The sequence below is a fragment of the Oncorhynchus nerka genome, linkage group LG7, assembly GCF_034236695.1.
Source record: "Oncorhynchus nerka isolate Pitt River linkage group LG7, Oner_Uvic_2.0, whole genome shotgun sequence".
In the NCBI taxonomy this organism is placed as follows: domain Eukaryota; kingdom Metazoa; phylum Chordata; class Actinopteri; order Salmoniformes; family Salmonidae; genus Oncorhynchus; species Oncorhynchus nerka.
In genome coordinates, this window is record NC_088402.1 from 84,559,233 (window position 1) to 84,578,103 (window position 18,871).

The 18,871-nt window shown below is 43.4% G+C and overlaps 1 protein-coding gene across 1 annotated transcript in view; it reads right to left on the reverse strand.

Moving 5' to 3' along the window:
* Window positions 1-3,016: 3,016 nt before the first annotated feature.
* LOC115132653 (plexin-B1-like) overlaps window positions 3,017-18,871 on the reverse strand; it is a 30,509-nt gene continuing 14,654 nt past the window's right edge. Inside the window, exons 20-37 of the mRNA XM_065020906.1 lie at window positions 18,626-18,868; window positions 18,342-18,518; window positions 17,974-18,122; window positions 16,960-17,060; window positions 16,477-16,694; window positions 16,125-16,303; window positions 15,919-15,985; window positions 15,203-15,349; window positions 14,861-15,029; window positions 14,575-14,678; window positions 13,380-13,464; window positions 12,916-13,082; window positions 12,632-12,792; window positions 8,337-8,484; window positions 8,065-8,129; window positions 7,699-7,774; window positions 7,477-7,551; window positions 3,017-5,065 (exon numbers count right to left, since the gene is read on the reverse strand). Of these exons, the coding sequence (XP_064876978.1) occupies window positions 4,961-5,065; window positions 7,477-7,551; window positions 7,699-7,774; window positions 8,065-8,129; window positions 8,337-8,484; window positions 12,632-12,792; window positions 12,916-13,082; window positions 13,380-13,464; window positions 14,575-14,678; window positions 14,861-15,029; window positions 15,203-15,349; window positions 15,919-15,985; window positions 16,125-16,303; window positions 16,477-16,694; window positions 16,960-17,060; window positions 17,974-18,122; window positions 18,342-18,518; window positions 18,626-18,868 (2,436 nt within the window). The 3' untranslated portion in view covers window positions 3,017-4,960. The remainder of the gene's footprint in view (window positions 5,066-7,476; window positions 7,552-7,698; window positions 7,775-8,064; window positions 8,130-8,336; window positions 8,485-12,631; window positions 12,793-12,915; window positions 13,083-13,379; window positions 13,465-14,574; window positions 14,679-14,860; window positions 15,030-15,202; window positions 15,350-15,918; window positions 15,986-16,124; window positions 16,304-16,476; window positions 16,695-16,959; window positions 17,061-17,973; window positions 18,123-18,341; window positions 18,519-18,625; window positions 18,869-18,871) is intronic.

Consider the following 18,871-nt stretch of genomic DNA (forward strand, 5'->3'; position numbering starts at 1 on the left):
AACCATCTCAATTGGGTTGAGGCTGGGTGAATGTGCAGGCCAGGTCATCTGATGCAATACTTCATCACTCTCCTTCTTGAGCAAATAGCCCTTAAACAGCCTGGAGGTTTTGGGACATTGTCCTGTTGAAAAGAAATATGATAGTCCCACTAAGTGCAAACCAGATGGGAGGACGTATCGCTGCTGTGGTAGCCATGCTGGTTAAGTGTGCCGTGAATTCTAAATAAATCACTGACAGTGTCACCAGCAAAGCAGCCCCACACCATCACACCTCCTCCTCAATGCTTCACGGTGGGAACCACACATGCGGAGATCATTCGTTCACCTACTCTGCGTCTCACAGAGACACAGCGGTTGGAACCAAAAATCTAAAATTTGGACCCATCAGACCAAAGAACAGATATTCACCAGTCTGATGTCCATTGCTCATGTTTCTTGGCCCAAGCAAGTCTTTTCTTCTTATTGTTGTCCTTTAGTAGTGGTTTCTTTGCAGCAATTTGAGGGAAGGGGGGGGGGTTGGTGCCCCCTTGGGTTGTGCCGTGGCGGAGATCTTTGTGGGCTATACTCGGCCTTGTCTCAGGATGGTAAGTTGGTGGTTGAAGCTATCCCTCCAGTGGTGTGGGGGCTGTGCTTTGGCAAAGTGGGTGGGGTTACATCCTTCCTGTTTGGCCCTGTCCGGGGATGTCATCGGATGGGGCCACAGTGTCTCCTGACCCCTCCTGTCTCAGCCTCCAGTATTTATGCTGCAGTAGTTTATGTGTTGGGGGACTAGGGTCAGTTTGTTATATCTGGAGTACTTCTCCTGTCTTATCCGGTGTCCTGTGTGAATTTAAGTATGCTCTCTCTAATTCTCTCTTTCTTTCTCTCTCTCGGAGGACCTGAGCCTCAGGACTACCTGGCATGATGACTCCTTGCTGTCCCCAGCAGCCCTGCTGCTGCTCCAGTTTCAACTGTTCTGCCTGTGATTATTATTATTTGACCATGCTGGTCATTTATGAACATTTGAACATCTTGGCCATGTTCTGTTATAATCTCCAGGCTATGAGGACTGGCCACCCCTCATAGCCTGGTTCCTCTCTAGGTTTCTTCCTAGGTTTTGGCCTTTCTCTGGAGTTTTTCCTAGCCACCGTGCTTCTACACCTGCATTGCTTGCTGTTTGGGGTTTTAGGCTGGGTTTCTGTACAGCACTTTGAGATATCAGCTGATGTACGAAGGTCTATATAAATACATTTGATTTGATGACGGCCTGATTCACGCACTCTCCCCTGAACAGTTTACGTTGAGATGTGTCTGTTACTTGAAATCTGTGAAGCATTTATTTGGCTGTAATCTGAGGTGCAGTCAAACTCTAATAAACGTATCCTCTGCAGCAGATGTAACTCTGGGTCTTCCTTTCCTCTGCCGGTTCTCATGAGAGCCAGTTTCATCCTAGCGCTAGATGGTTTTTGTGACTGCACTTGAAGAAACCTTCAAAGTTCTTGAAATTTTCCACATTGACTGACCTTCATGTCTTAAAGAAATGATGGACTGTCATTTCTCTTTGCTAATTTGAGATGTTCTTGATATAATATGGACTTGGTCTTTTACCAAACAGGGCTATATTCTGTATACCACTACTACCTTGTCACAACACAACTGACTGACTCAAACGCATTAAGAATGATAGAAATTCCACAATTTAACAAGGCACATCTGTTAATTGAAATGTTTACCAGGTGACTACCTCATGAAGCTGGTTGAGAGAATGCCAAGAGTGTACAAAGCTGTCATCAAGGCAAAGGTTGGCTACTTTGAAGAATCTCAAATATAAAATATATTTTAATTTGTTTAATACGTTTTGGTTACTACATTATTCCATATGTGTTATTTCATAGTTTTGACGTCTTCTCTATTATTCTACAATGTAGAAAATAGTACAAATAAATATCAACTCTTGAATGAGTAGGTGTCTCCAAACTTTTGAGTGGTAGTGTAACTATTTACACATGCTTTGTAGAAGCACCGTTGGCAGTGATTACAGCTGTGAGTATGTTTGGGTAAGTCTCTAAGAGCTTTACACACCTGGATTGTGCAACATTTGCCCATTATTCTTTTCAAACTTCTTCAAGTTCTGTCAAACTGTATGTAGATCATTGCTAGATAACCATTTTCAGGTCTTTCAAGCAGATAAGTCAAAACTGTAACTCACCCACTCAGGAACATTCACTGTCTTCAGTGTAGATTTGGACTTGTGTTTTAGGTTATTTTCCTGCTGAACGATCAATTCATCTCCCAGTGTCTGGTGGAAAGCAGACTGAACCAGGTTTTCCTCTAGGACTTTGTCGGTGCTTAGCTCCATTCTGTTTAATTTTTTTATCCTGAAAAACTCGTTAACCATTACACGCATACCCATAATATGATGCAGCCACCACCATGCTTTAAAATACAGAGTGGTACTCAGGAATGTATTGTTTTGGATTTGCCTCAAACATACCACTTTGTATTAAGGACAAAAAGTTCATTGCTTTGCCACATTCTATACAGTATTACTTTAGTACCTTGTTGCAAACAGGATACATGTTTTGGAATATTTTTATTCCGTACAAGCTTCCATCTTTTCACTCCGTCAATTAGATTAGTATTGTGGAGTAACTACAATGTTGTTGAACCATCCTCTGTTTTCTCCAATCATAGCCATTATTTAAACTCTGTAACTATTTGCCTCATCGTAAAACCCTTGAGCAGTTTCCTTCCTCTCTGGCAACTGAGTAAGGAAGGACACTTGTATCTTTGTAGTGACTGGATGTATTGAAAGAACATCCCAAATGTAATGAATAACTTCACCATGCTCAAAGGGATATTCAATGTCTATTTTTTTTACCAATAAGGGCCCTTCTTTGTGAAAACCTCCCTGGTCTTTGTGGTTGAATCGGTGTTTGAAATTCACTGCTTGATTGAGGGACCTTACAGATAATTGTATGTGTGGGGTACAGAGATGAGATAGTCATACAAAAAAACACTATAGTTGCACACAGAGTGACTTTTATAAGTAAATGTTTACTTCTGAACTTTCTTCTGAAAATGTAGGCTTGCCATAACAAAGGGGTTCAATAATTATCGACTCAAGACATTTCAGCTTTTGAAAAACATAATTCCACTTTGACATTATGGAGTATTGTGTGTAGGGCAGTGACGAAAAGATTCAGGCTGTAACACAACAAAATGTGGAAAAAGGAACAACAAAACCTGGAAAAAGTAACAACAAAACCTGGAAAAAAATCAAGGGTTGTGAATACTTTCATAAAGTATGTATGAGAAAATATACTTGTTTCGCGTCAAATCTATGGGCCAAATGTCCCCTGCCTTTTCGAATTTCAAAAGATGCTTACACCCTGCTAAATGGTGATTTGTTCCAAATAACCAGTGACGAAAAACCTGCGAGCCGGAACAACTACAGATAGATGAATAATCAAAATGTCAGAATGAACTAAATCTAAACTTTTGCATGATAACCAGGCATTTTCTGAACTCTTCCACCACATTTAGTTGTATGAATTGTTGTGTTTGATTACCACTTCCTGCTATTCACGGAAGCTGTGAGAGCAGCTTCTGGTCTGCCATTGAAAGATAACGTGTAGTGTGGTCTGACACAGTGCTGGGGATAAAACATTAAGCAGCTGAGATGTGTCTCTGGAGGTTTTGGGTAGAGATATCTATCATAATCTCAGCAGTAGATCAGACACAATCAGTTTGGCTACTGTGGTTATAGGGAAACATAGAACTGCCTTTAGAAATGCACAACAATTACTTGTAGCCTAGATTATACATGATATTGGCAAGGAACATTCAAATCATACAGAATTTCAATGCTGGGTGACCAGCAGGGGCAAAGTTACTACATGAAGCAGAAACACTTACATTTGTGTATAGCCAAAAAACACTGATGGGAGTGAAGAGGAGTGAAGACAATACTATCTCTCATTGAGCTTGTCGGAAACATCACACAATGTCTGTAAATGTTAGCTATTTAATAAAAAGTAAGACTTAGAAAATGTGATTCAAAGAAACAGGAGGCATTCGATGACAATAGTGTCAATGTTCAGAGTCTCCAGTGCTGTAAGCTTCATAAATCCATTTCCTCCCAGTAAGACTGACTTCCTGTTGCAGAGACTCTGCAGCCATGCAGAGAGTTCAACAGGACTTTGCTTACTTACTCAGAATAATGTCTATGTACATGTATCTACACACTGAGCAGTAGTGGGAACATGTAGTCAGGTTGCCATGGAAATGTCCTGTGCAGCTCATCAGGAGAATCTATGATCAGGAACTCCACAAGGACGTGGCTACTGAGTGCCCCTCAACCATCTTCCTTCTTTCCTTCCTTCAGTCTGCCAAAAAGAGAGGAAAATCTCACCCTGTATGAAATCACACCCTGTATGTTCATTTCACTGTGTCTTCCTCATTTTCACACATTTCTTTCATTTGGGACTACTCATCTCAGCTGTTGTCTTCTCCTAAGTGTTGTAGCCTGTCCCCTGTCTCAGGGCCACTCTGTCATCTCAGTGTTGTGGCCTGTCCTCTGTCTCAGGGCCACTCTGTCATCTCAGTGTTGTGGCCTGTCCTCTGTCTCAGGGCCACTCTGTCATCTCAGTGTCCTCTGTCTCAGGGCCACTCTGTCATCTCAGTGTCGCGGCCTGTCCCCTGTCTCAGGGCCACTCTGTCATCTCAGTGTCCCCTGTCTCAGGGCCACTCTGTCATCTCAGTGTCGCGGCCTGTCCCCTGTCTCAGGGCCACTCTGTCATCTCAGTGTTGTGGCCTGTCCTCTGTCTCAGGGCCACTCTGTCATCTCAGTGTCCCCTGTCTCAGGGCCACTCTGTCATCTCAGTGTCCCCTGTCTCAGGGCCACTCTGTCATCTCAGTGTCCCCTGTCTCAGGGCCACTCTGTCATCTCAGTGTCCCCTGTCTCAGGGCCACTCTGTCATCATAGGTCAGTGACTTTATTCTCCACGGCAGCCGAGATCTGCTGGAGCCTGTATCCCAGCTGCATCTTCTGAGCTGTAGAGTCCTCCTCTAGAGCAGTGATGATCTGGGAGGAGGGAGTACCAATAACAGGTTCAAGTAACTGTCCAGTGAAAATCTCAATTTTTAAAATGTTTTATTTTTCCCCTTTCTTCATTTTTTTACACTCCAAAAACAAACTCATACATACGAACGACAACTTACAGACACATACAAACAATGACTACATCTCATCTGTCCAGACCAGCCTGCTCACACCCCCATCTCTCGTGCAACTTTTTGCATGGACAACTTTTTGTCTCAGTCGTCCATGCTATTACAATATTTAAATAATAAATAATTAGATGTTTCCATTGTGTCAATGATTGCGATTGATTAACTTCCAAGTTTTTAGTATACATTTTTTCCAAGATGAGTGATGAGAAGAGAATCGTCCAGATCACTGGGTATCTGACTACACCCTATATGTCATGTCTTGAAATATGCAGACTGATGGATTAAAAGTAAGTTTATATTGTAATACTTCCAACAGCAAACGTTCTAGCTTCTCCCACAACTTCAGAACTTAATGGCATTCGCAGAAAGAATGGATTATTCAGTCATTATTAGTCTTACACTTTTCCAGCGTGACTCTGCCTTTGTGCTGTATAATTTGTGAATTTTGACTTATGCATAATACATTCTGTACATTCGTTCATACTGAAGCGTACATTGCGTTAACTGTAATTTCATTAGTTATGCTCCAACTTTCCCTCCATTTTATGCCGACATCAGTTCTTTTTAAATCTTGGTTCCAACAGTTTATATATATATTTTCTAATAGATTGTCAGGTGGATATGGTCTCTGCAAGGTTTTGTACATCTTTCATATGAACATCCTTTTCTGACTCAAATAAGATTCCCTCAAGGTTGCTCTGATGTCCAAAAGATTTCAAATCGAAATTTTGTGATATGTAACTTTTAAGTTGCATGTATTTGAAACTATCTACATTGGTCAGTCCAAAATTACTTTTAATCCTGTCATGGATAAAAATGTGTATTTTCGGTTACCAAGTAAATGAAGGTTTCTATGCCTTTTGATTTCCATGTGGGCCTATTTCTTGATTCATTCTGTAAAGCTTTCCAAGGATTATTCCGTAAGGTTGTGTTTCTAGGGAGTGATATTAGTTCTTGTAAAATATTTGTCATTTTCTTCCATATCGTTAAAGTGTTCTTAACTATGAAGTTGTTAATGTTCTTAGCTCTATCCTCCGAAAATAGACACGTAAGAAGATTCTGAGGATGAGCATGCACATCTTAAACATGTACCCATTGTTCCTCTTTAGTGCATTTAACTATATGTCACATGTAAAAGCCTTGGGTAGCGAGTTGATACAATTCCAAGTCTGGAAGGTTAAAACCTCCCTCAGATTTAAGAAGATGTAAAACTTGTGTTTTTATTCTATGAATTTTATGTGCCCATATAAAGTATATAATGATCGAGTATACTTTTTAACAGAATGTCTTCGGTGGGATAATTGCTATTACCAAAAATAATACAGAAAATGTGTACAAAAACTTTGCCAGCCATTCTAAAGAGGATTATTCTACCTATAAGATTTTGGGGAATATTATTAAATTGAATTAAATCTCAACTTTATTCCATTACTCAACAATATGAATGATCTTTATATATGTGTTGTTCATTGTCATTTATTAAGCATCCTAAATATTCCATATTTTTTTGTGGTCCATTTAAAGGCTTTTATTCATCAGTTATTATTTTCCTTTTTTCCTATTGCCATTATTTTGATTATTCCACATTAATTTTATAACTTGAGATTTTTGAGTATTCTGAAAAAATCCAATAATGTATTTATTTGTGTATATTTTTGCTTTAGGATATTTATACAATATTTTTGCTTTAGGATATTTATACAATATTTTTGCTTTAGGATATTTATACAATATTTTTGCTTTAGGATATTTATACAATATTTTTGCTTTAGGATATTTATACAATATTTTTGATGAAATGTATTATTTCCGCTGGAAAGCTAAAAGTTTTCAATAGAAACGGCCATTCAAGACGATCAAAAGCCATTATTGATTAGAAGTTAATATTCTGTTAACTCATACCCAAATAATGTTTCTGACTCATCCTATACTCTTATTTGTGGCCAATGCATAAATTGAAAAACATGTATATCTGAAACAGACCGATTTAAAAAATGCTTGCTATTTCCTTATAGAACATGATGTCATTCTCAGCGGTCCACTCGCTTCTTTTTTATCATACTTAGTCAAAACTATTTGGAAGGAAAACTATTTCACTCATATTGTAATTAATTATAGGTCATATTAGAGAAATCTGGAAACACTGGACAGTTACTTTAAGACCGACAATTGCTTTTGTTTATCTCAGCTAGCTTAACATCTAATGGAAATGGGAAGGGGAAGGGGCTGAAAAACCTCGATTGATAGAAATGGAGGACTCACCTGATCATAGTACTTGTTGATGTACTTATACAGTTCATGCAGGGCCACAAGGTAGTTCACCTCGCCAGCATAATTCTGTAAAGAAATAAGGTGGAAATACTCAGTAAAAATTCATTGGTACAGAACTTCTACGTGATCTATAGAAAAACAACCTAAGACCTACAGCACAATATTAACCTCAAAACATGCACCAAGGTGTAGTTATTTTAAAATGTAACATACTCGAGACAGTTCTGCAAGTGCAGAATTCATTTCCTGGTCACTGGCAGAAATGGTTTGCCTGATGTCAGCATAGTATCTGAAAGGAGGGGGGGGGGGTTAGTGAAGGAATGGGAATCTGAGATTATTGCACCCTTCATAATATCCATATGCTATCCATGTCTCATACAACACTAATTCATCAATTTCATGCAAATTAATACATTACAATTTTTCTGACATGAGTTCCCTATATAGCTACGGCAGTGGTGTGTGCTGCCAAGCCGACAGACTCTCCCCAGAAGAATCCCTGCATGCTCAGTGAGCCCGCTCCATGGCACTGACAGATTGGCTGTGCCCTCTCTGCCTTGCCCAGGGTCATATTCTCACCTCTCTACCATCTGCTTGTACCGTGGGATATCTCTGGCATACAGCAACTTGTTGATAGGAGAGTCCTAGAAGGAAAAAATAAAATGTTCTACTCAAAACACAGTACGGTTCCATGAGTGTTTAGAACCTGCATGCTCTCGTACTCTCTCTCTATTCTTCTTTATTTCATTCAATCCCCCCTGGCATCTCTACTCCCTTCATTTCTGCTAGACCTTCCATTCCCCCAGGCCCTTAACCTTCTCAGTAATGTCTCCTCTCCGTGTTTGTCTCACCCTGCCCAGCTTGTGCTCTGCAATGGTACAGGAATCCATGAAGGTCTGGGCTATGACAGACAACACAGCGTCCACGTGGTCTGATGCCTGAACGTCAAAGATGAACTGAGGGTTCTTCAGGATGTTAATCCAGAACCTCAGGGGTAAACTGGTGGGAAAACAAACAATTAGCTCAATCAATTTAGGAGTCTACAATCTCACCATGTTCAACCTGTAGACCAATGTGCCTCACAGAGTGTAGTCTAACATTCGCAATCGCAGATATATTTTCGAGAAGATGGGTAATGTTGCCCATGCTACGTCAATGGGCCACCCGGTGCATTCTGGGCTATTGTGGGACAAGCTCATTCAAGGAGTGAATGGGATTCTATTGAGCGCAAGCTTAAAAATCTAACATTAGCACAAATTTCTTCAACAAGAACTTCAACATTACAAATCTTTTCTGAGATGTGAGATAATTGTAATAATAATGTAAGTAAGATGGAGCAGGAGAAGAAGGCAGAAGTTTTATGTGCCCAAACCGATTGTGTTATTTTGGTAGGTTATTTGCGTTGTTTGTAACTTATTTTTTTACTTGTTTTGTACATAATATTGTCGCTACTGTATCTTATGACCGAAAATAACTTCTGGATATCAGGACTGTGATTTTTCACCACGGTCTGGCAGAATCATTTTTTTCCTTTAACGAGTCTGGCGAGGCTGAGGCGAACGATACACTGCTTTCTCGGGACCCAGATCCCCGTGATTTGTGTGAAGAGGAGGCGGAGAAAAAGGGGCCGGGGGGCTGGCTGCCTTCTGAGAATTCGTAGGCAATCGAATAAACCCCCACTTCCTTTCATTCTACTAGCAAACGTGCAATCTTTGGACAACAAAATAGATGATCTACGCGGAAGATTAAACTACCAACAGGATATTAAAAACTGTGATATCTTATGCTTCATGGAGTCGTGGCTGAATGACGACACTATCAACATACAGCTGGCTGGCTATATGCTGCACCGACAGGATAGAACAGCGGCATCTGGTAAGACAAGGGGCGGCGGACTATGTATTTTGTAAATAACAGCTGGTGCACGATATCTAAGGAAGTCTCGAGCTAATGCTCGCCTGAGGTAGAGCATACTATCTACCTAGAGAGTTTTCATCTGTATTTTTCGTAGCTGTTTACATACCACCACAGTCAGAGGCTGGCACTAAGACAGCATTGAATGAGCTATATTCCGCCATAAGCAAACAAGAAAATGCTCACCCAGAGGCGGCACACCTAGTAGCCGGGGACTTTAATGCAGGGAAACTTAAATCTGTTTAACCAAATATCTATCAGCATGTTAAATGTGCAACCAGAGGGAAAAAAAACTCTGGACCACCTTTACTCCACACACAGAGATGCATAAAAAGCTCTCCCTTGCCCTCCATTTAGCAAATCTGACCATAATTATATCCTCCTGATTCCATAAAAAATTAAAGCAGGGAGCACCAGTGACTAGATCAATAAAAAAGTAGTCAGATTAAGCAGATGTTAAGCATGACTGTTTGGGATTCCTCCAATGGCATTAAGGAGTACACCACATCAGTCATTGGCTTCATCAATAAGTGCATCGATGACGTCGTCCCCTATGTGACCGTACGTACATACCCCAACCAGAAGCCATGGATTACAGGCAACATCCGCACTGAGCTAAAGGCTAGAGATGCCACTTTCAAGGAGCGGGACTCGAACCCAGAAGCTTATAAGAAATCCCGCTACGCCCTCCGACGAACCATCAAACAGACAAAGTGTCAATACAGGACTAAGATCGAATCGTACTACACCGGCTCTGATGCTCGTCGGATGTGGCAGGGCTTGCTAACCATTACAGACTACAAAGGGAAGCCCAGCCGAGAGCTGCCCAGTGACACGAACCTACCAGACGAGCTAAACTACTTCTATGCTCGCTTCAAGGCAAATAACACAGAAACATGCATGAGAACACCAGCTGTTCCGGAAGACTGTGATCACACTCTTCGCAGTCGATGTGAGTAAGACCTTTAAACAGGTCAACATTCACAAGGCCGCAGGGCCAGACGGATTACCAGGACGTGTACTGCGAGTATGACAGCTTCACTGACATTTTCAACCACTCCCAGTCCGGGTCTGTAATACCAATATCCTTTAAGCAGACCACCATAGCGTCTGTTCCCAAGAGCACTAAGATAACCTTCCTGAATGACTACCGACCCGTAGCACTCACACCTGTAGCCACGAAGTGCTTTGAAAGGCTGGTCATGGCTCACATCAACACCATTATCCCAGAAACCCTAGACCCACTCCAATGTGCATACTGCCCAAACAGATCCACAGAAGATCCTTTCCCACCTGGAAAAAAGAAACACCTGTGTGAGAATGCTATTCAATGACTCAGCATTCAACACCATAGTGCCCTCAAAGTTCATCAATAACCTAAGGACCCTGGGACTAAACACCTCCCTCTGCAACTGGATCCTGGACTTCCTGACGGGCCACTCCCAGGTGGAAAGGGTAGGTAAAAACACATCCACCACACTGATCCTCAACACAGGGGCCCCTCAGGGGTGCGTGCTCAGTCCCCTCCTGTACTCCATGTTCACTCATGACTGCACAGCCAGGCACGACTTGAACACCATCATTAAGTTTTCCGATGACACAACAGTGATAGGCCTGATCACCGACAACGATGAGACAGCCTATAGGGAGGAGGTCAGAGACCTGGCCGTGTGGTGCCAGTACAACCACCTCTCCCTCAACGTGATCAGGACAAAGAGGATGATTGTGGACTACAGGAAAAAGAGGACTGAGCACGTCCCCATTCTCATCGACGGGGCTGCAGTGGAGCAGATTGAGAGCGTCAAGTTCCTTGGTGTCCACATCACCAACGAACTAACATGGTCCAAGCACACCAAGACAGTCGTGAAGAGGGCCCGACAAAACCTATTCCACCGTAGGAGACTAAAATGATTTGGCATGGGCCCTCAGATCCTCAAAAGGTTCTGCAGCTGCACCATCGAGAGCATCCTGACTAGTTGCATCACTGCCTGGTATGGCAACTGCTCGGGCTTCGACCGCATGGCACTACAGAGGATAGTGCGAACGGCCCAGTACATCACTGGGGCCAAGCTTCCTGCCATCCAGGACCTCTATACAAGGCGGTGTCAGAGGAAGGCCCTAAAAATTGTCAAAGACTCCAGCCACCCTAGTCATACCGGAGCACCAAGTCTATGTCCAAGAGGCTTCTAAACAGCTTCTCCCCCAAGCACTAAGACTCATGAACACCTAATCAAATGCCTACCCAGACTATTTGCATCCCCCCTTCTTTTACACCACTGCTACTCTCTGTTGTTATCATCTATGCATAGTCACTTTAATAACTCTACCTACATGTTTTGGCCTTTCTATTGAGTTTTTCCTAGCCACTGTGCTTCTACACCTGCATTGCTTGCTGTTTGGGGTTTTAGGCTGGGTTTCTGTACAGCACTTTGAGATATCAGCTGATGTACGAAGGGCTTTATAAATACATTTTATTTGATTTGATGTGCATATTACCTCTATTAACCTGTTCCCCTGCACATTGACTCTGTACCGGTAACCCCTTGTATATAGTCTCGCTATTGTTATTTTACTGCTGCTCTTTAATGACTTGTTACTTTTGATTTCTTATTCTTATCCATATTTTTTAAAACTGCATTGTTGGTTTGGGGCTCGTAAGTAAGCATTTTACTGTACGTTTTACACCTGTTGTATTCGGAGCATGTGACTCATAACATTTGATTTGATTTGAATTAACTTGCTATCTGTAGTATCGTATAGCTTTGGAATCGTAACATTACGTACTTTAGAGAAAAATAGACGTTTCTCCACATATATGGATAAGAGCGTCTGCTAAATGACTTAAATGTAAATGTAAATGTAACATATACACTGACTTTGAGAACATTGGCCAGTATTGAAATCTGACATGTATGATAGATGTTTTCACCATCTAAAAGTCATATTCCTATCAACTTCCAGTGTAGTGAGAGAGACTTTATCACGGTGCTTCGTCACATCGGCCGGATTTCTGCCTGCTTGAACGCCAATAACTCAGATAGACATGAAAACATGAAATGACCCAGAGAATAGATATAACATCACTCAGAAGTTCACAAAAACAATATAACATTCAAAATGGGTGAACCTTTCCTTCAATGACGAGGCCCTGATCTGTATTGGTTGCTGTTATTATAAAAGATATGAAACACTAGTAGTAGCAAATGAACCAGTAGTAGTGCTGAGTTGTTACCTGTTAGTCTTCCAGATGTGGATGGTCTCAGAGTCTGTGATGTTGTGTTGCAGAGCCTGCTCATCCAGCAGGTCAAAGAAGTACTTGACAGCCATGGGAACTGGCTGGTTAGTGCTCAGGATCACTGTGAACAAGTCATCCACAAACTTCTGCAGTGTGCCCTGGGAGGGTGAGCAGGAAGTTATGGGAATAAATATGTGCAAATGTTGAGTGTAAATTGTTACAAATACTGTTTTTGGGTGAGCCTGTGTGTGTGGGATTGTGTTGCATGTGCATTATGGCACCTTCATGGAGAGTAGGCGAGTTAGGTAGATCTCAGGGATGGCTTTGGCCCTCTCTCTCTCCCTCAGGCTGCCACGCCTGTGTTTGGGAAGGTCTGGCTCCTCGTTGGCTTTCACCAGGTGCCAGAGCTTTACGCCTCCCTCGTCCCCATCGTCCAACATAGGTGTCTCTGTAAGACAGAGGAACACGCATGGTCATACAGTGCCCCTGCAGGCCATCTCTGACCTAGACTTGGTAGATGAGGTAAGGTCCCCCATAATACAGTTGAAGGGCTGTTTCTTCAGAAAAACACCATTGCTAGTTATACAGTATCACACCATAACAAAATATATGAATTGTCTGAATGTGGTTGTTGTGTTCTATTGATGCTAAACACTATCCTATGACCATGCTGCCGTAGATTATAGATTAGTTGAGACTCAATCTCTCCAGGAGTGTAATCATGGCTGTCATTGTGCAGACTCACTCTCTCCAGGAATGTAATCATGGCTGTCATTGTGGATGTGTTTGGTGTTCCGGGGTACCAGTGCAACAGTGGCTCCATCTGGAACCTGCAGACCATTTGTGAAATCATGAAATCAAGTTAACTTCTTATGGCTGGGGGCAGTATTGAGTAGCTTGGATGAATAAGGTGCCCAGAGTAAACTCCCTGCTACTCAGGCCCGGAAGCTAAGATATGCATATTATTAGTACATTTGGATAGAAAACACTCTGAAGTTTCTAAAACTGTATGAATGATGTCTGTGAGTATAGCAGAACTCATATGGCAGGCAAAAACCTTAGAAACAAATCCAACCAGGAAGTGGGAAATCTGAGGTTTGTAGGTTTTCAAGTCTTTGCCTATCCAAGATACAGTGTAAATTTGGTCCGATTGCGGCCGTGAGAGCGACCTGCGTTCCTTTTCATTTCTAAAGACAAAGGAACATTATTGAAGATTTATGTTAAAAATATCCTAAAGATTGATTCTATACATCGTTTGACATGTTTCTACAAACTGTAATATAACTTGTTTGACTTTTCGTCTGGACTAAGTGCCTCGTGAATTTGAATTTGTGAACTAAACACGTGAACAAAAAGGAGGTATTTGGACATAAATGATGGACTTTATCGAACAAAACAAACATTTATTGTGGAACTGGGATTCCTGGGAGTGCATTCCGATGAAGATCATCAAAGGTAAGTGAATATTTATAATGCTATTTCTGACTTCTGTTGACTCCACAACATGGTGGGTATCTCTATGGCTTGTTTTGGTGCCTGAGCGCTGTACTCAGATAATTGCATGGTGTGCTTTTTCCATAAAGCTTTTTTGAAATCTGACACAGCGTTTGCATTATGGAGAAGTATATCTTTAACAAAGTAACAAAAAGGAGACTTTAAAGTGATGTAGTTAGTCATTCTGTTTAAAGGGATTGTTACACATTTTATCTACTTCCCCAGAGTCAGATAAATTCATGGATACCATTTGTATGTCTCTGTGTGCAATTTCAAGGTAGTTTCTGGAGGCATTGCTAACTGATGTTTGCGCAATGACAAAGTCTGCAGGAGCAGCTAGCATGTTAGTAGAAAAAATGGCTTTATAGCCAAAATATCAAACTATCCCTTTAAGGGGGATAGGGAGGGATATAATGTGATGGGATGTTTGGCCTGCTGTATCTGACCTTGTAATGCTGCAGGGTGTTGAGGCGTTTCCAGGAGCCCTGCACCACCGACGTCAGGTCCTCGTCAGACAGAATCAGGTGACCTGCCGTGCCCGCACGCCACTCTGATCAAGGACACAATACACGACCAAGAAGGGATTCTGTTGGCTTTGTCAATTCTGTAGTATGTCCATTAACTTGGATACATGTTATTTGGCTTGACTTCAACCTGGCATGCCAGGGTGGACGAGGATGTCACCTTTTCATATTGAACAGTGAATGATAGAGAGCTGTAGCGGAGGCTCACCCAGGTGGAGAGAGTCTGTGTGGGGCCTCTGGGAGAAGGACATGCTCTTCCATGCTTGCTCCAGGAGCTTCTCCTTCACCTGGGTTATGGTGTCACAGTCCAGCACCTTGGCAGGAGCCGTCTGGGGCATGTCACCGTTGCCTGTCGCTGGCATGAGGACATTCAGTGTCTGAAAGGTTATTGGTGGATCATTATACCACTATCCTGAAACTAGGACTACTTCACCATGCTGCACAACTCCTTCCTTTCCAGCCTCTGCTTTGTAATGCAACTGAAAGCCTTGCATGTAGATGTGTATTAATGGTAAAGGGACATCAGGGATTATGTGTGCTTTGCTCTCACCAGGGTTTTGTAATCTACATCCTCGCGGAGCAACCTGTTGTCGTTGAGTGTATACTTGGCCTTTCCTGTCACAACGTCCACCGGTCCCTTGTCCACCTGGTGTTTAATGGCTCTGAACAGCATGTAGAAGGATTCCCCTGCAGTGTCCTAATAACACAAAACAGAGACATGGTTCTCTGTCTCTTTAGTGAGGAGACACAGGGGGGTAAATGGGGACATTGTTCTCTGTCTCTTTAGTGATGAGACAGGGGGTTGAATGGGGACATGGTTCTCTGTCTCTTTAATAAGGAGACAGGGGGTTGAATGGGGACATGGTTCTCTGTCTCTTTAGTGAGGAGACACAGGGGGTTGAATGGGGACATGGTTCTCTGTCTCTATAGTGAGGAGACACAGGGGGTTGAATGGGAACATGGTTCTCTGTCTCTTTAGTGATGAGACAGGGGGTTGAATGGGGACATGGTTCTCTGTCTCTTTAATAAGGAGACAGGGGGTTGAATGGGGACATGGTTCTCTGTTTCTTTAGTGAGGAGACACAGGAGGTGAATAGGGACATGGTTCTCTGTTTCTTTAGTGAGGAGACACAGGAGGTGAATGGGGGCATGGTTATCTGTCTCTTTAGTGAGGAGACACGGGAGGTGAATGGGGACATGGTCCTCTGTCTCTTTAGTGAGGAGACACAGGAGGTGAATGGGGACATGGCAGGCTGAGAGACTCACCCTCAGGAAGGTAAACAGACACATTGACATCCAGTTGGTCAGCAGCTTCTCCACCACTGACTCAGTTCTGAAAGAGGACAACATATTCGATATGAATGTGTCTGCTATTGATAAGAACACCCATCCACAACAGACTTTAGAAGACCTCGCAAGAAGCCTGTCATTACCAAGACTGAGGAGAACATCCTACAGATCATCCACCTCACCTTCGGAGCATCAGTCTGGGGTTCTTGGCCATGTACTGCACCACCAGGTCATTGAGCAGAGTCTTCAGGATGTCAGTGAAGTACTCCAGCTTCCCATGCAGGGCCACGGTGAGCAGGGAGGCCACGTAGGCCCGGTCCCGAGGGGAGAAGGTCCGCTGCATCTCCAGGGTGTGGATGAACTGGGGTCAAAACAGTGACACAGTGAAAGAGAAGCATTAAATATATGCATTATGATTTTACTATGATATTACTATAGATGTTGTAGAGTCTGAATGCCATTGAGGTAGTTCGAAGTTCAGTCAACAACAAAAGAGACTGGACATCATACGTATTCAGAGTCAGTTGAGGTTACCGTGGTGAGGAATAGTTTGCTGTTGAGGAGGTTGGACAACTGAACCAGCCCCTGCTCCACCGTCTGTCTACGGCACTCCGGCACGTCCAAATCTCGCCTCAGTGGCGACTCCCGGTGGCCAGGGAAGAAAATGCGCTCTGCATATGCCCTGTAGTCCAGGAAGGGGATACCAGAACCCACCAGGTCACTGGAACAGTCCATCATTTCAGTCATCAGGTCTGCACAGAGGAAGAGGGAGGGAAACAAACCACATTGAGATAGATTCTCATTCTTTTTAGCAACAGCATATGCAACCCACACCTGAAAAAAAACACCTTATTTATGTCCACTTTTTTTGTTTTTGAGATATAAGATGCTGTTATGTCCAGGTCTCGCTTGAAATATAGATGTTTATCTCAACAAGAAAAACCTGGTTATATATAAATGAAATAAAGAAATAAAACATTTATATGTGAATTTATTGATTATGGTGCTTTCTCATACCTGTGAACTCCTTCTTGCAGCGGTCCCTCACACTGGTCTCCAGATTCTCCAGCTGAATCTGGACCTTCTTGTAGTCCCTCACGGCCTGTTTGCTCTTCCTCCTGACAGAGAGACATATGGACAGACAGAAGAGCTCACATCCAGTATACCGAGCATTACTTTGAACAGATGAAATGGTTTATACTTGGTAGACTAGTGACTGTGTCGGCACCCACCTGTATATGACCACTATGATGAGGATGATGAGGACTATGATGGAGGCACCACACCCACCTGTATATGAGCACTATGATGCGGACGATGAGGACTATGATGGAGGCACCACACCTACCTGTATATATGAGCACTATGATGAGGACGATGAGGACTATGATGGAGGCCCCACCCCCACATGTATATGAGCATTATGACAAGGACGATGAGGGCCATAATGGAGGCCCCACCCCCACACCCACCTGTATATGAGCATTATAACGAGGACGATGAGGGCTATGATGGAGGCCCCACCCCCACATGTATATGAGCACTATGATGAGGACTACGATGGAGGCCCCACACCCACCTGTATATGAGCATTCTGACGAGGACGATGAGGGCTATGATGGAGGCCCCACACCCACCTGTATATGAGCATTATGACGAGGACAATGAGGGCTATGATGGAGGCCCCACACCCACCTGTATATGAGCATTATGACGAGAACGATGAGGACTACGATGGAGGCCCCACACCTACCTGTATATGAGCATTATGATGAGGACAATGAGGGCTACGATGGAGGCCCCACCCCCACACCCACCTGTACATGAGCATTATGATGAGGACAATGAGGAGGCCTCACCCCCACCTGTATATGAGCATTATGATGAGGACAATGAGGAGGCCCCACCCCCACACCCACCTATATATGAGCATTATGACGAAGACGATGAGGGCTACGATGGAGGCCCCACACCCACCTGTATAGGACCACTATGATGAGGACAATGATGAGGCCCCACCCCCACACCCACCTGTATATGAGCACTATGATGAGGACGATGAGGGCTACGATGGAGGCCCCCACCCCCAAGCCCACCTGGGCCTCCAGGGGGAAGGTGGACTGGACCTGGGTGTCATACTGCACTCTGCCCAGGGAGAAGTTCAGGTTGCCCATCTGGACCTGGGACAAGACAGCGATGGATTTTAGAGTGGGAGGATTGATGTGTTTTATACTGTACATCTCAACCCTACTATCACCACAACTCTAGTCACTAGATCATCCATTAACAGCATTACTCATCACATTCAGAGTTACAGGTGTGACTATCCTCCAGAATGTAAGACGTGCCCTCTCTGATTTCCAATTTCAACAGTGGTAACCCAAGGAGTGAGGACGTACAGTGAACTCGGGGAGAGAATCCACGCCCTCCTGCTTCTTGCTGGCCATCACTGAGGGCTGCTGGGATGGAGGCTCACAGTAGAGGTGGTTATGGGTCAAGGTCTTCACCGAGCACACCCCATCCCCGATCAGAGCCACCACCTCCTCCTTAAAGATGGCCAGGTCCAGGTTCTCCCCCTGATTCAGAACCATACTGTTATTAGACAAAAACAGACAACACTCATAGGCTCTGAAAAACTGTTGCAGAAGCTGTTATGGTAGTTGAGATGGGATGTAGCAGACACCTCCACAGAGATGATGCTGCCAGGTTTGTGCTGGTAGGGTTTGCTGGGGTCATTCTGGTTCAGTGGGATTAGGATGGGGTTGAGCTCGTAACTGAAAGCACCGCTGCCCACAGCGCTGAAGTCAAAGTGCAGGTTATCCAGTAGGAAGTCCACCTTGACCCGGGCACTGTGGGCCTCCGTCCCCACGGCAGGCGTAGGGCACAGCATCAGAGAGGAGCTGCTCACGGCACAGCGCGTCTCAAACTG